The sequence below is a fragment of the Rhinolophus sinicus genome, linkage group LG14 (genome assembly GCF_036562045.2).
Source record: "Rhinolophus sinicus isolate RSC01 linkage group LG14, ASM3656204v1, whole genome shotgun sequence".
NCBI classification, from domain to species: Eukaryota; Metazoa; Chordata; class Mammalia; order Chiroptera; family Rhinolophidae; genus Rhinolophus; species Rhinolophus sinicus.
The window spans coordinates 9,459,146-9,472,903 of NC_133763.1; the positions used below are offsets into that span (position 1 = coordinate 9,459,146).

Below are 13,758 nucleotides of genomic sequence, written 5' to 3' on the forward strand. Positions count from 1 at the left end.
GGGGCGGGATGTATGTAGCAAGACAACGCGAGATTTCATCACGTTACTCAGAAGGGCATGGAATTTACAAATTCTGAACTATTTATTGCTGGGATTTTCCGTTTATTATTTTCAGACCTCAGTTGACTGCGAGTAACTGAAACCACAGACGGCAAAACCGCGAATAAGGTGGGACTAGTCTACACGGGCTTTGGGAAAGTCACTCCACCACCATATGCCTTCACTGCCTCGGTTTACAGATGAGGAAAATAAAGGACCTACTTCATAAGTTGTTATGAAAATTCAATGAGATAATAAATGTAAAGCACTTAAATGAGGCAGGAAACCTGTCTCCTTGCGATTATTAATAAGTGTTAGCCACCAATATAGTGAATCGTGTCCAGTAATTAGTGTAATTACTGTTAAGTACCTTGGAGACTCTGGATAAAGAGGGAAGCTGTCACGAGCGCCTGGAAGGGCAGTCGCTAACATTTCAGTCTCTTCCTGAAAGCCAAGGGGACATTAACCCCTTGGCAGGGCCCTACGTCCCTGCGTGATACTCATGACATGAGTGGGAAACAAAGTCCCGGCACACAGGTTCAGATAGAGCGAGTCACACAGCTTTATTTGGGAGCCAGTGTCCCTCCAGAGGCCAATGCTCTGGTCAGCACAGAAGGTTATACAGAATAGAACAGACTTTAATAATGAACCAAGTCCCACAGTCAAATGAGGTAGAGAAGGTCCCTGGTCCGGGAGAGGTGACTGGGCCCACGACGGGTCTGAGGCGAGCTGGTCTTGCAAGGAAGAGCTTTGGAGAGTCCCGGAGTGTCACGCTTGCACCTCGCAGGGGACTCTGTCGGATAATGTCTTGCTCAGAGCCTCGCGGAGGGTCTTAGCCAGAGCAGCCTGTCAGACTGCTTATGGCATTGCTCTGGAGTTCTGCTTTTATCCTCTTTTCCTTAGACTTGTTTACTTCTTAGGTGATAACCAGAAGTTGTTTGCCAGGAGTTGTTCACCTCTTAGGTTATAACCAGAAGTTGCCTGGTAAAGGTGCTTATTACTCAATTTTGTTATGCTCAGCTTCACACAAAAACATGTTTTTTACTTCACTCTTGTGAGTCTCACACATGTGGCCATAGTCCTGTCCCTACCAGTAAACAACTTGTTCTGCAAACCTCAATCCAACATATATATTTTATATGCTCTGTACAGAAGCATACAGCATTATTTTCCCTTTACTGCAGTGATTCAATTGAAAAATTACTTCACAGTCATTTCCTCAAAGGTTTCTTATTCCCAAGAACCACAATAAAGCACCTTTGACTTTGGAAGAGCCCAAGATTTAAAGTTTCTCCACCTGAGAGGTCCATAAATGAGCTCCGAATGCTTTCTCATATTGCTGAAATGGTCATCAGCATAATAAATAAGCATTTGGTAATGCTGCTTGCAAAGCCCAGATGATTACACTAGCAAGCATTTTATAGTCTAATACCACTTTCTCTTACATTGTCGAATTTGTTTCTCCTATAACCCTAGTGACGCTGGTTTTATTATTTCTATTTGGTGCCCAAGAGAGAAGAAATGCAGAGAAATTAAAGGACCAGTTTATGGTGACAAACTTGCCAGATGGCAGGCTGGGACTCAAACCTTTGTCCTCTCACTGCAAATTCCACGTCATTGAAGGACCAATTGGTCTCTTGGCCTGGAAAAGTGTGGTTCACCACAGGATTTGTGAAATCGGTGCATAGATTGTAATTTGGAAGTGGGTTTGCTGATTTTCTACTGGGGTAGTAGACGAGCTTTTGGAGTATTCTCTATATTGGTCTAGAGTTTTACTTTGTAATATGAGACGGTTGTATTTACTTCATCCCGGGTGAGTCCACAGAAAAACAATGGCCAAACCAACCAAACATAAAAGACAAGTTACTTCTTTTTCCTTTCTTTCTTAATTCACCGTATTATGAATTTAAAATAAATGCAGGTCATTCTCCACTTAAGCTTTTGAGTTGTTCATAGAATATTTAGTGAAAAAAGAACACTGTTTCAGTTTTTAAGCGTATCAACAAATGTATAACCAAATATATTCAATAGCTGAATTTCTGCATCACTTTTAGTTCTTTGAGATTTTGTTATTGCAGATAATGTAGTATTTCATTTTATTTTTTAAGAGGTATTTTGTTAGTAAAACCACACTTTTCTGTTCTATCAGTTCCAGTTTTGCTAATTTTCTTTAAGCTGTTTTTTGAAGATTTTGTACTGCATGTGAAATGTCTGTCATTAAAATGTTTATTTTTGACAACTAAATAAAAATGTTTATTTTTGACAACTAAAAAATAACATACTGAGTATTACTGTTCAATATGAGTGTTTGAAAAAAACCGTTTCTGATTCGGAATACCTTGAAATTTTGTTGTTATAAATTCCACAAGTCATCACTTTTGATTATAGCATCATTTTCTATCATTTTGATGTTGAATTATTGACAACATGGGAAATTATAACACTCAGCATGATGTTTTAGTAATAATAATCACATGCATTGTCATCAAGTTTCTGAACAAATTTAGGCAGAGAAGTCTTTACATGGAGAAATATCAGGGTTGGAGTTTCAGTAGTTTTGTACTAAAGATAATTTTTTTAATATTCAGAATGTAATCACTTTGTGAGGGGAGTAAATGTCTACATATTCCATTGTTTTGTACATGTGAAATTAATGAAAAAAATTTTTTTTAAATCAGATTCATTTTAAACTTTGCTCGGTATCACTGTGATAACCATCAAAGCCCCTTCAATCTATAACTGAATTACTTAAACACCAAGGTAAGATGTACTGTTATTTGTCATAACAAATGTGTTGTATTATTTCCAATGCAATTGAAATGCTTATTATTAATCAAGAGTATATTTAAATTCTTCTATTGCTCTCAGCAAAGTCACCAGTGAGATTCTAGTTTCCATATTGAAAAGATATTTTTTGGTCCTTCTTTTCTTTACCATTTTGCAGATTTGGCCAAGTTAAAATTTTCTGCTATTTTCAAACTCTCCTTTCATGGCTTTCCGGGTGATAGACTCTTTTCTTCCTCCTTCCTCTCTGAACACACCCCATTTTTTCCTTCCTCTGCTTTTCTCCTCAGGAAATCAGAAACCTGGAAGTAATTCTAGACTCTGTTTTCACTGATCTCACCCTAAAATTGTCCTCCAACTTCTGTAATGTTTGTGTCCTGGAGGTCCAGGAATATCCGTTCTCCCTCTTTATTTCCATTGACACAGTTCAGGACTTCATCCTTTCTGACTTTAAGATCACTATGCCATCCTTATTGATTTGTTTTGATGGTTTAGGTACATTTTAGTGGTTTCCTTTCAGCATCTTTATTGATTTTACTGACCCCACTCTTGGCCTGCTTGCCTCATCCCCTGCAATGCTGTTAGAGGGATCGCAAAAAAAACAAAACAAAAGTTTTCAACCCTATAATATGGACCAACTATGAAAGCATCCAGTCTTTTCCTTCTGCTCCCACAGAACCCATGGTGTTGCATTTCTTTAATTTCACAATCCTCTCTCACTTTCACGATGTGCACATGCCTTCATGCTCTTCCTTCTATCTAGAATGATCTTGCTCACATGCATCTTCCTTCGCCATCCTAATTTTCTCCCGGTTAGCTGCTCCTCACCAAATAAAATGGGCTTTGCTTCCTTCAGAGAGCCTTCCCTGACCAACATCCCACCCACAGCTGTGGTCCCACAGCACCTGCGGGGCGGGGGGATGAGTTTATCAACAGACACACTTTCTCTTTCTCTGAGGCCCTCCATTTCCCAGCCTCCCTTGCTGACCCAAATCAACAGCCCTAGAGCTGCTCCAGGCTTTTTGCTCTTCCATGCTTGATACAAATGAAGATGGCAACTTGGGAAGCTGTGAGATGAAGAAGACAGAGTCACTATACAGTAGGGTCCATGGTGTCTGAGCCAGCACTGGAAGAAAAGTTTCTGGCTAATTGAGAAGCCCTGTTTTGTACTTCACATGATTGCGGTACCAACTCTTATTACAGCAGTTAGACTACCTAGTATGTAGTTACTGCTCAGTAAATGTTTCCGAATAATTGAATGAGTGAATAAAAATGCCTTCTGGACAGAGAACAGAGAACTCATCAGATGGAGCGTCTTCAAATTGTCATCTCTGACGTCCAAAGTTAATTTAAAAAACATTACAGCTTTCACGAGGTAATCTGTTAATTACTCTCTTTAGAAACTTTTTTTCTTCAAATTGTGTCTGTGGAAGAAACATGTATGTGCTTATCATATGAGGCATTCGTCATATTTTATTTTGGATAATTTTCTGTCAAATAACTCAAGACTGTCCCCAGTTTACTGGTATATAACAGATTTTAACAAGTAAATAACAATGCCGCAATCCTTCATTTACTTTTCTTGGTAATCTGTCTTTTATTCAGTAGGAAGGTGGTAGACAGTTTCCTACAAAAGCTAGATAACTCTCATAAGGCTACCTATTCACTATTTTGATTTGTGGTACTGCTTTATAAAGGGGCCATGTAGGTGAGATAAACTTATAAGCATTAATTAAATTAGGTGATTCCTTTTCAGTAGCCAGTAACCAAATGTTAAAGCTCAAGTTATGAGAACGTAATGTTTGCCCATCATTTATATTAGGTAGTCTAATAAAAAATGCATAATATTGACAGAGAATGAACCACCGCTTGTATAATTATGTGGGACTAAAAAGTGGGTGTAACCTATTGATTGTGTGAGAAAAGGTGCGGTTCTCTACTTGGATAGTTTTGCCGGCGTAACATCAGAAACAGGAGGTCCATAAATAAAGGTAAGCATCATTGTTATTCAGTATCTTATATGTTAGATAAGACAAAGTTTCTGATGTAAGAAATTAGTTTAATTGTAATACTAGTTATATATCTGAAATGATATTTTGAGTTTCAATTGTAAGGAAGGTAGATTCTCATTTTATATTTGATGCTACTTACTTTCAGTCTGACCTAGTTCCCATCATGAATTGGAAGAAATGAAACTTTATTTTACACCTAATTCCATTTGAAGTGTTTGAGCTATTGTTGTCCAGAATTCACTGAATGGCTTGGCAGAGAGCATGGAAACATATTTTAAATTTTGGCTATTGCTTCTTGTTAAATAGTTAGAAATAAAAATTCACAATGTAAAGATTAGTTCCATCATAAAATTTTGGCTGTTGGTTCAGGTGAAGTAGTTAGAAATAGAAATTCACAACGCAAAAATTACTTCCATCATCTGATTAAGGAACAAACTATGTGCAAGTTTACCAGAATTTAATACAAATAAATTTATATATCTTACCTTATTTTAAAATTTGAAATACTACGTATTTGCCATGAGACAACTGATTCTTAGCAAGGTTTTCCTTATCTAAGGGGCCAACTTAACTAGCTATTTTATATCTAACATTTTAAATAATATCAGATTTGCATTTTTATTACTTGTTCTAATAATCTCTCTACACCATGGTTGCCAAGGACCCTGGGAATGGCGCTGGGCTGGAGAGTCTGTGTTTATCAGATGGATCTTGGGAGAAGGAAACCAGGCAGGATGTGCTCTGGGTTTCTCGGTAGCAAAGTACACCGAGTTTCTCTGATTCCCTCGTAGAAAGACAGCACTTCACCGGTGTCCACAGTAGTGTGTGTGTGTGTGTGTGTGTGTGTGTGTGTGTGTGTGTAATTTATGTCACTATTAAGTAGAATTTTCCACCTGGGACTCAGTTTTCACCAAACTAACAACACAGCCAAGTAGTAGAATCTCATGGACCCAATCTTTTTCTAATGTAACTTAAATATTTCAATACATATTATATAAAACATTTCTCCCTTCCATACAATTGGGCAGAACTTAAATTACACAGAAAATAAGAGAAAGCGATTGGATTAAGATAGTTGTCTGAGCACACACATCTACCTTCCTTCCCATCTGAAATCCCATGAAATGGGGAAAAAAAAAAAAAAAAAAGGTTTTGTAATAAAGAGTAAATGCAAATCAATGTGGGAAATCAGAAAACAAAACAAAACAAAACAAAAAAATGAAAAAAAAACAAACAACAAAAAAAAACAATGCCACCAACAGTCTAGAGATGTTAAAGAACTCTGGAAAGATGGAAGGCAGATGGGACCAGATCTACAGAGATATAAAAATAAAGGAAAATTCAAGTTAAACCTACGAGGCTAACAGGAATACTGTGATGGGAAGAATGATGGAGGAGCCAGTGACCACAGAAATACAGAGGTGGTCGGCAAGCTTTCCTCACAGTGTTATTGACTGGGGAGAAATATCAGAGCAAGGCTAGTCGTCCCCCCAGCCCCCGAGTGGTACTAAACAGCAGACAACAATAGTGTTTGCCCATTGGCTAAAACGCAGTGTGGACAACGGATCCTTGTGGCAGAGTAATGTTCCAGGAAGGGGAAGAGCAGCTGTGCCCAGAAGGGAAGCTGAGGCACACTGCACAGCTGTCCCAGCCTTTCCTCTCCCACACAATCTCCAGACTGACTTTGGGAATAGAAGAAGCAAGTGAGTCCGATACACCAAAACACAAAAATGAGCCGACAGGGATTAGTGAACATTTGAAGGAAACTAACACCATTATAAAGAGAAAAGGTGGTTCACAGGTCAAGGAGATCAGGACTGTAGAATACAAGAAAAATGCGAGAATATATATTACGTTTACAGAGACTTAACCAGAGATTTTGAAATAAAAATTCCATCATGAAATTAAAAAAAAAAAAACTGGATAGATGCACATAAGTGAAGAACCAAATAGTAGCATGGAAGATTAAGTCAAATAATTTTCCCTTAATACTGTATAAAGGACAAAGAAGTAAAAAAAAAAAAAAAAGATAGTAAGCTTAAGATGCAAGGAAAATGGAAAACGGATTAGGAAATTATAATATGTACCCAGAAAAGCAAACAGAAAGAAAACATATCAACATGTGTGCTTCCAGCTGGAAATAGCATGCATTACTTCTTCTTTAGCCAGCTGTACTCCAATTTTTGTCAGGGGGATGGAAACCATCCTTCCCCCATTCTTAGTCTATGCAATTTGGGCAAAGTTACCTCCAAATCTGACTTCCCCAGAGGGCATGGAATTCAGATCTGGATAATCTGATCACTGTTTTTCTGGCGATGGAGACTGGCTAGGACAGTGAATTCACAACCCCAATCAGAGCCAATGAGACACCATGAAATTTTGTAGAGCTGGTAGAAAATTCTGTGCTCATGCCGATGGTTATAAACTTGGAAGATATTTGCCAGGTAATACTGCAGGGAAGCCTTCAAAAAGCAGAGGAATTTTTCTCTCTGGATGAAAAGAAGAGATAGAAGGAAATAGAGACATACCTTTGATGCCCCTGAGTCCCAGGTTGATCTGTGACTTAAGCTAAGTCCTACCACAGGCCTTTTTAGTTCTGTGAGCTGATCAATTCCACTTTTGGTTAAGCCAGTTTAAGGTGTGTTTGTCTATAGCTCACCATCCAAAAAATTCCTAAACTATGTGCAAATAATGATGATGCTAAATAAAATGGGAGAAAACTTCCCAGAGCCCAAGAAAGGGACTAGATGAGAGGTGACCAGAGAGTAAAGAACAAGGGGAACAATAAAAATTCCCCATTGAGATGGCGGAGATAGTTGTAAAGTTGTATAAATGTACTAAAAATCATCACACTGTGCACTTACCATGGGTGAATTTTGTGATATATTCTTTAAAAAGGTGCAATACAAATTTTCTGTTATTTAGTTGTTTTATTGGACCCTTTCATTATATTATCGAGTTAGGGCACTTAGGCAAGGTAACCAAACAGTTTTACCTTCAGTTATATTACAAATAATATATTTGGATTAATGCTATTTTTTTGTATTTAATTTGTGAACAAACAAACATGATTTTTAAATATAAGGAACAAAATAACTAAAGATAATTTCTATAATTTAGATTTTTTTGTAAGAAGTTACTGAGATGATGATATGTATATATATAAAATTTCCCTGAAAACTTAAATAAAATCCTCTTTATTATTGTTTTTCATTTTCTTAAACTTCTGTGTATATCAAAAAGTATAATAAAATTACCTTCTGAAAATGTCTAAAGAAGTTTCTTTTCTCTAATGTTACCCCTATTTTGGAATTAAAATTGGTGTAAAAGTATTTCATTTCATTACTATACACCCATAATTAAACTTCAAAGAGAATAAGATCGTGATTGTAAATGGCTAGATACCATCTTGTTCCTGTCTACAGCATTCATTTTAAAACCAGGACTTGCAGTAACTTTGAAAAAGGAAGCCCTGACTATGCAAGGGTGTTTTTGATCGGTAGGAAAGAATTTAACTCTTAAAAAGAAACACTGATGGGAATGCCTGAGAGGTCCGAGGAGGACACTGCCTAAAAAGTGCTTGAAATGGACAAGTCCAGCGACAGATAAGAAGGAAAATTAAATGATATTTCAATCTCTTTGTTTTCATAAGCAGAAAGCGGGGTGGGGGGGAAGGAGTCAGATCTATAATACCAGCCATCTGTAATTTTCAGTGTTAAAACAAGAGAGGACAAATTAAACAAAACAAAACACATATGATCTAGGGGGTGACAAAGGGCTGCAGAAGCAAGCATGCAGAAGCTATCGTTCTGTAGAGATTTCCTACTGCCAGCTGAAGCCGGCAATTAGTACAAAGGAGGTATGTTGCCCTCCTCCCCCTCTCCTGCCAGCACCCGCTAACGCTGGGGTTCCCTGACTCCCACATTCCTCTCTCAAAACCAGCACAGCTAACTAACTGATGCTGTCACCACGACATGCCCTCTACCGGGCTTCCAGAATGGCCCCTTTCAGACTCTTTATTCTTTCTTTGCCTTAGTGACTCTTTTCAGCTAAGTGTTAGAAGGAAAGCAAATGGATCGAAGGCAATTGACAATAACAAATAGAAAGTCTTAATAGTCCTGAGGCATGCCCTTTTTAAAATGAAGACCTAATAGATGTAAAATGCTGGCAGATCGGAGTGACTCAAAGTTATTCTCTTTCCCCAAGCTTCTGCTTCTTTTTCTCGTTGGTTTTTCCAAATACATTAGCCACTTTAACTAAAGAATAGCAAGGTATGCAGCTGCCCCTGCTCTGTACTCCCTGAAAACAGATACTGATGGAAAACCGTGCTGGTGGTAAAGTTGAACGCTGTGTCCTTCACCAATCTTTCAGCAGGCCACATCGGTTGAGGACTGGTGATAACCTCAACATAACCTTCTAAGGAAACCCAGCCTGGAGGGGAAGTTGATGGCAACCTGCCATATCTACTGGGAGACTTTGGGGGACCTTCCCAGAGTTCCTCGCTATCATTATGACCACTCTATCCACCCCTGAGTTCAGCCCAGGGTAGCCCCTAGACCAGGCAGTCCACATACCTTTATTTAGTGTGGGCTCTATGCCAGATCCTGGAGCCATGCCCTCTTGTGTCAGGTGCTGGAAATCACCAGGTGAAGGTGACAATCCAGGGCCTTAAAGGAGCAGACAGATGGTCCAAATAAAAGACTGGCAGAACCGAGTTTTCTCCCGTGAGAAGTGTAATCAGCTTTGGAAGGAAGTTTGTTGCTTTCTAATCTTGTGGCCTAAACATAGTGGCAACAGTTTCAGAGGTTCCACTGTTGGTACCTAAGTGGAGAACTGGCCTCTATAACTGAGAGGACACACCTTCCGCTCCACAATTGACACCTTGCTGTTGGTTAATAAAGGCAGTGCAGGCCCATGGAGGTAAGCCTTTTAAATAAAGTTGACAGTAGACAACAGTCAACAGGACTTATGTTTAACCTAACGGTCATTTCATGAGCCCTTCTGAAAAAGCAAACACTGAGGGGATTGTTATCCACAGGAAATGGAAATGGGACCTATTATCCAGAGGAAAGGAGACCTTCTATTAGAAAACAAAAGTTTTTCTACATACCTTCTTTTCAAGTCAAAGAGGCTGCTAAAAATGAAATGGACATGGGAAACCCGGGCCCAGCGGTTTTAGAAAAAAAAAATTCTGAAAAATAAAAATCTTCCCTACGTACCCCGTTATTTTCTCTCTCTCCATGGTGTGGGGCAGGGCAGGGAGGGGTGTGAGGGCTCTTAGTGGGTTTCTTAGCAGGATCCACGCTGACCTGACACCTTGACTGGGTGATGGGTGGCGGAAGGGGGGCAGCCCGCGCGTCCGCCTCTGGCGGCGAGTCCGGGGGCGCAATCGGCGCGGCCACCCGTCGGCGCGTGGGGACACGAGGTCCGCTCCCTGCCTCCTCCCCGCGCCCCTCCTTCTTCCTGCGCTACAAGTAGCCGAGGCCCCAGAACTCCTTGCAGAAGTTCTCCCGGCCTCACGAAGAGCAAGTTTTTCGCAGCCCCGGGATTGCCGGGTGCCGAGGAGCTCGGGGCCCGGGCGCCGACCGCCGCCTGCGCCCCGCTCCCGCCCGCCCGCCCGGCGCCCGCTCACGGTTCTGTGGCCCCAGGTGCCCGCGCGGAGCAGCGGCAGCAGATGGCGTCCGGAGTGGGCGCAATGAAGCGCAGCCTGAGAAGGATGCTGCGCCCCGGGGAGAAGCAGGCGCCCCAGGGCGTGGTCTACCAGGGCGTGGAGGAGGAGATGGACGCTTCCAAGGAGTCGTTTAAGGTACCTGGGCGGTCGGCGGGGGGACGGCGAGGGCCGGGCGGGGGTCGGCTCTTCGCTTTGCCCTCCTGGGTTCGCGGTGTAGTTGCGCGCAGCCCGGGGATGGGAAGCGCGGCGGGGTGAGGGCTGCGGGCTTGCGGGGGGCGGGGGGGGGGGCGGTGCGGTGCACGCGGGGAACTTCTCCGAATGTGGGGGTCCTGAGGGTGGCGTTGGTCAGGCGCCCAGGTCGTGCCTACTCGGTCCTGCTTGCTTGTTTGTTCCACCTCTTCTTGCTCGTGGATGGCCAGCGGCAGTCTGGGGAGACTGACCCACCAAGTACTCACGGCATTGGGCAGAATCAGGCAACTGCCTAAAATCAGGCCAGTGCTGGAGCGCGCGCGTGCTGTTTCACTAGACTTTTCTGTAGATTTTATTTGGAACCAAACAGCTAAATGGCTGTATCAGGTAGTCGGATTTCCAGAGGTGCATTGGCGGTGAAAAGCGTTCTTGTCCTGTGGAATGAAATGGCAGGACTGGAGAAGTCTCCAGGGGGTGGGGGCGTCGGGAGGCACTCTGTGGAGAGGAAGCCCCTTTGAAAATGGGTAGATGGTCTCCGGGGCTTCTATTCCTATGAAGTTACCGGGCCATTGGACCCAGAGGCAGCATTAGCCACCGCCACCCTCTGATGGCACAGTCTGAGGGCAGAGGCTCAGAAAACCCTCCACTGGGTTTCCTCAGATTGTCAGCAGGAGGAAGGGGCTCTTGTTAAACGTTAATATATCATTACAAGGGTCCCTCCAAACGCCCACCACAAATCCCTGTCCACAGTGCAACTGTATTAACAGTTCCTTATGTATTTTCGGGGCAGGAGGGTGCTTAAACAAATGCCAAGGTTCAGAGCATATACCTTTTTTATTTACAAAAGTCGGAAGTCACAGAGGTTTGCAATTTGATTAATTCACGAAATATATTTCAGAATACTTTTCAAATCAGCACCTGCAGCTAAACCTCATCCTTTTTAGCAGCTTTATGATATTCCCTTACATGAATGCATCATGATTTATTTAACCAGTGCTGCATCCACGGACAGTTAGGTTGTGTTTGGGTTTTTTTAATTACACGTGATTGAATGTGTCTGTGAGGGGAGATGTGGCTTCATCTGTCTGTCCATTGGTAGGCACCTCAGTGGGTATGTTTGTATGTTAAAGTACTAGCAGGATCCAGAGGTATATATAACTTTAATTTTGGTAGAAGGTGCCAAATTGCCCTCTAAACAGGTTGCATGAATTGACACTTGCCAATCATGTGTGTGAATCAGGCATGTATTGTATATCACATAAACCCATAAACCAGGCCTTCTAAGGTTGGTCTCTTTGAACACTCAGATTGCACACTGACTTTTTCCCTCCTCCTTAATATTAGCTTAATATTAATATTAGCTTACTCCAAAGAACTGAGGCCATGAGTGGATTTCAAGGACTAGAATAGTGTCTCTGGAATTGATACGTATTATGGGACAGGAAGAAACTTTAAAATTTTGAGAATCACACACAGACTTTGCCTACCTAAGTCAAGTAGAGCCATTTATGTTGTTTAAGGCTTTTAGAAGCCACATTAGAGTTTATAGATTGAAGGATGCATATTTTATTACCTTCAGTAATTCCAGATCATTCTGTTGAAATCTCAATGGTGAGATGAATTAGAAATCAATACCTGTTAACACTGTCAATAGTTCTGAACTCTAAGGATTTCCCGATTAAAAAAATATTGTGTATACTATTTTTTCCATTACACACACAATCTCAGGAATACTAACAACTTTCAAGGGTAGCAGAAGCCTTACAACATGAGAAATGTAGAAAAAGAACCACCTAACTTTTTTCCTTTTCCAATGACTTTCTTTCAAGAGTTAATACTTTTAGCATTTGACCTTTCATTTGTTATAATCTTGCACCTTAGGTTGCTTCCTTTTTGTCTAGTTACCTTTACATGCATTTCATTAACGCAACTGGAAACAGATGTATTTGATATCTGTTTTAAAGAACTGACTTCTTTAAAGGTGATCCAAAAAACTGTGAAGTGACCTGTGACAGTACAAAAAACTACCTTGAATGAATATATAACACTTTGTCTAAAGGACATTTTTGGCTTACTCTCACAACTTTCGTTAAGAAGGTTCCTCAAAGCCTGACTTAACACCTCATGTACTGAATTCACACTGTTTAGCACATCTGATGAGCTGGTAGAAAGTATTTCAGTCACTGTGAATTCAGCACCTTGCCAGCGTAATTGGGTTTATGTTGACAGTGCGTTGCCGAACAGACCTGTGCATCGCCCTTTCTGGCATTGGGGTGAGCAATATAGTCCCTTTGTTATCACTGGAAAAACATATCAAATTCAAGCACTAACACGCTTCCAAATGGATTTAGGTAAACAGTTCTTTGATAGGATAAGAGACTGAGAAAGCGCCTGTTTATGTAAGAAGCTCATTTTAAATTTCTTATTGAATATGTGTCAATCTGGAAAATCTGGCCCATTGTCATCTCCTGCATTTAGGAAAGCTATATGTAGCTTATATATAATTTTGTTGTTGAAAAGTAACACATTTTCAATTTAACACATTTTCAATTTCAACACATTCTCTATTTAAGGGACTACCATGGAAGAGTGATTTCTTAGGTACTATTCTGTGACAACAGAGTGAAAATCAAAGATCAAAATTTTAAATGTGTTTTAGTTATTTCAACCTGACATTTATTATATGAATTGTAAATGCTCAATTCTTTATTAACTATATCAAAATATATTAAGTACTTTAAGATTTCTTTATATTTCATGACAGCTTTTAATTTTAATACCGTGTTTCCCTGAAAATAACACCTAGCTAGACCATCACCTCTAGTGCATCTTTTTGAACAAAAATTAATATAAGACCCAGTCTTATTTTAATATAAGACCCGGTCTTGGTCTTACATTAATTTTTGCTCCAAAAGGTGCATTAGAGCTGATAGTCCAGCTAGGACTTATTTTCGGGGAAACATAGTAGTGAGAAATGTCTGGTTATCTTCAAGATAGCAAATCAGGGGTTTTGACACACATATTGCTGTGTGTCAAATGTGACCGGTCATAGTGAAAAGTAGA

General features: G+C 40.5%; 1 protein-coding gene across 1 annotated transcript in view; it reads left to right on the forward strand.

Annotated features, from left to right (window-relative positions):
* The first annotated feature begins 10,245 nt into the window (after positions 1-10,245).
* The window catches only part of TRPA1 (transient receptor potential cation channel subfamily A member 1), a 46,819-nt gene continuing 43,306 nt past the window's right edge, over positions 10,246-13,758 (forward strand). The window contains exon 1 of the mRNA XM_074318641.1: positions 10,246-10,641. Coding sequence (XP_074174742.1) covers positions 10,510-10,641 — 132 coding nt within the window. The 5' untranslated portion in view covers positions 10,246-10,509. The remainder of the gene's footprint in view (positions 10,642-13,758) is intronic.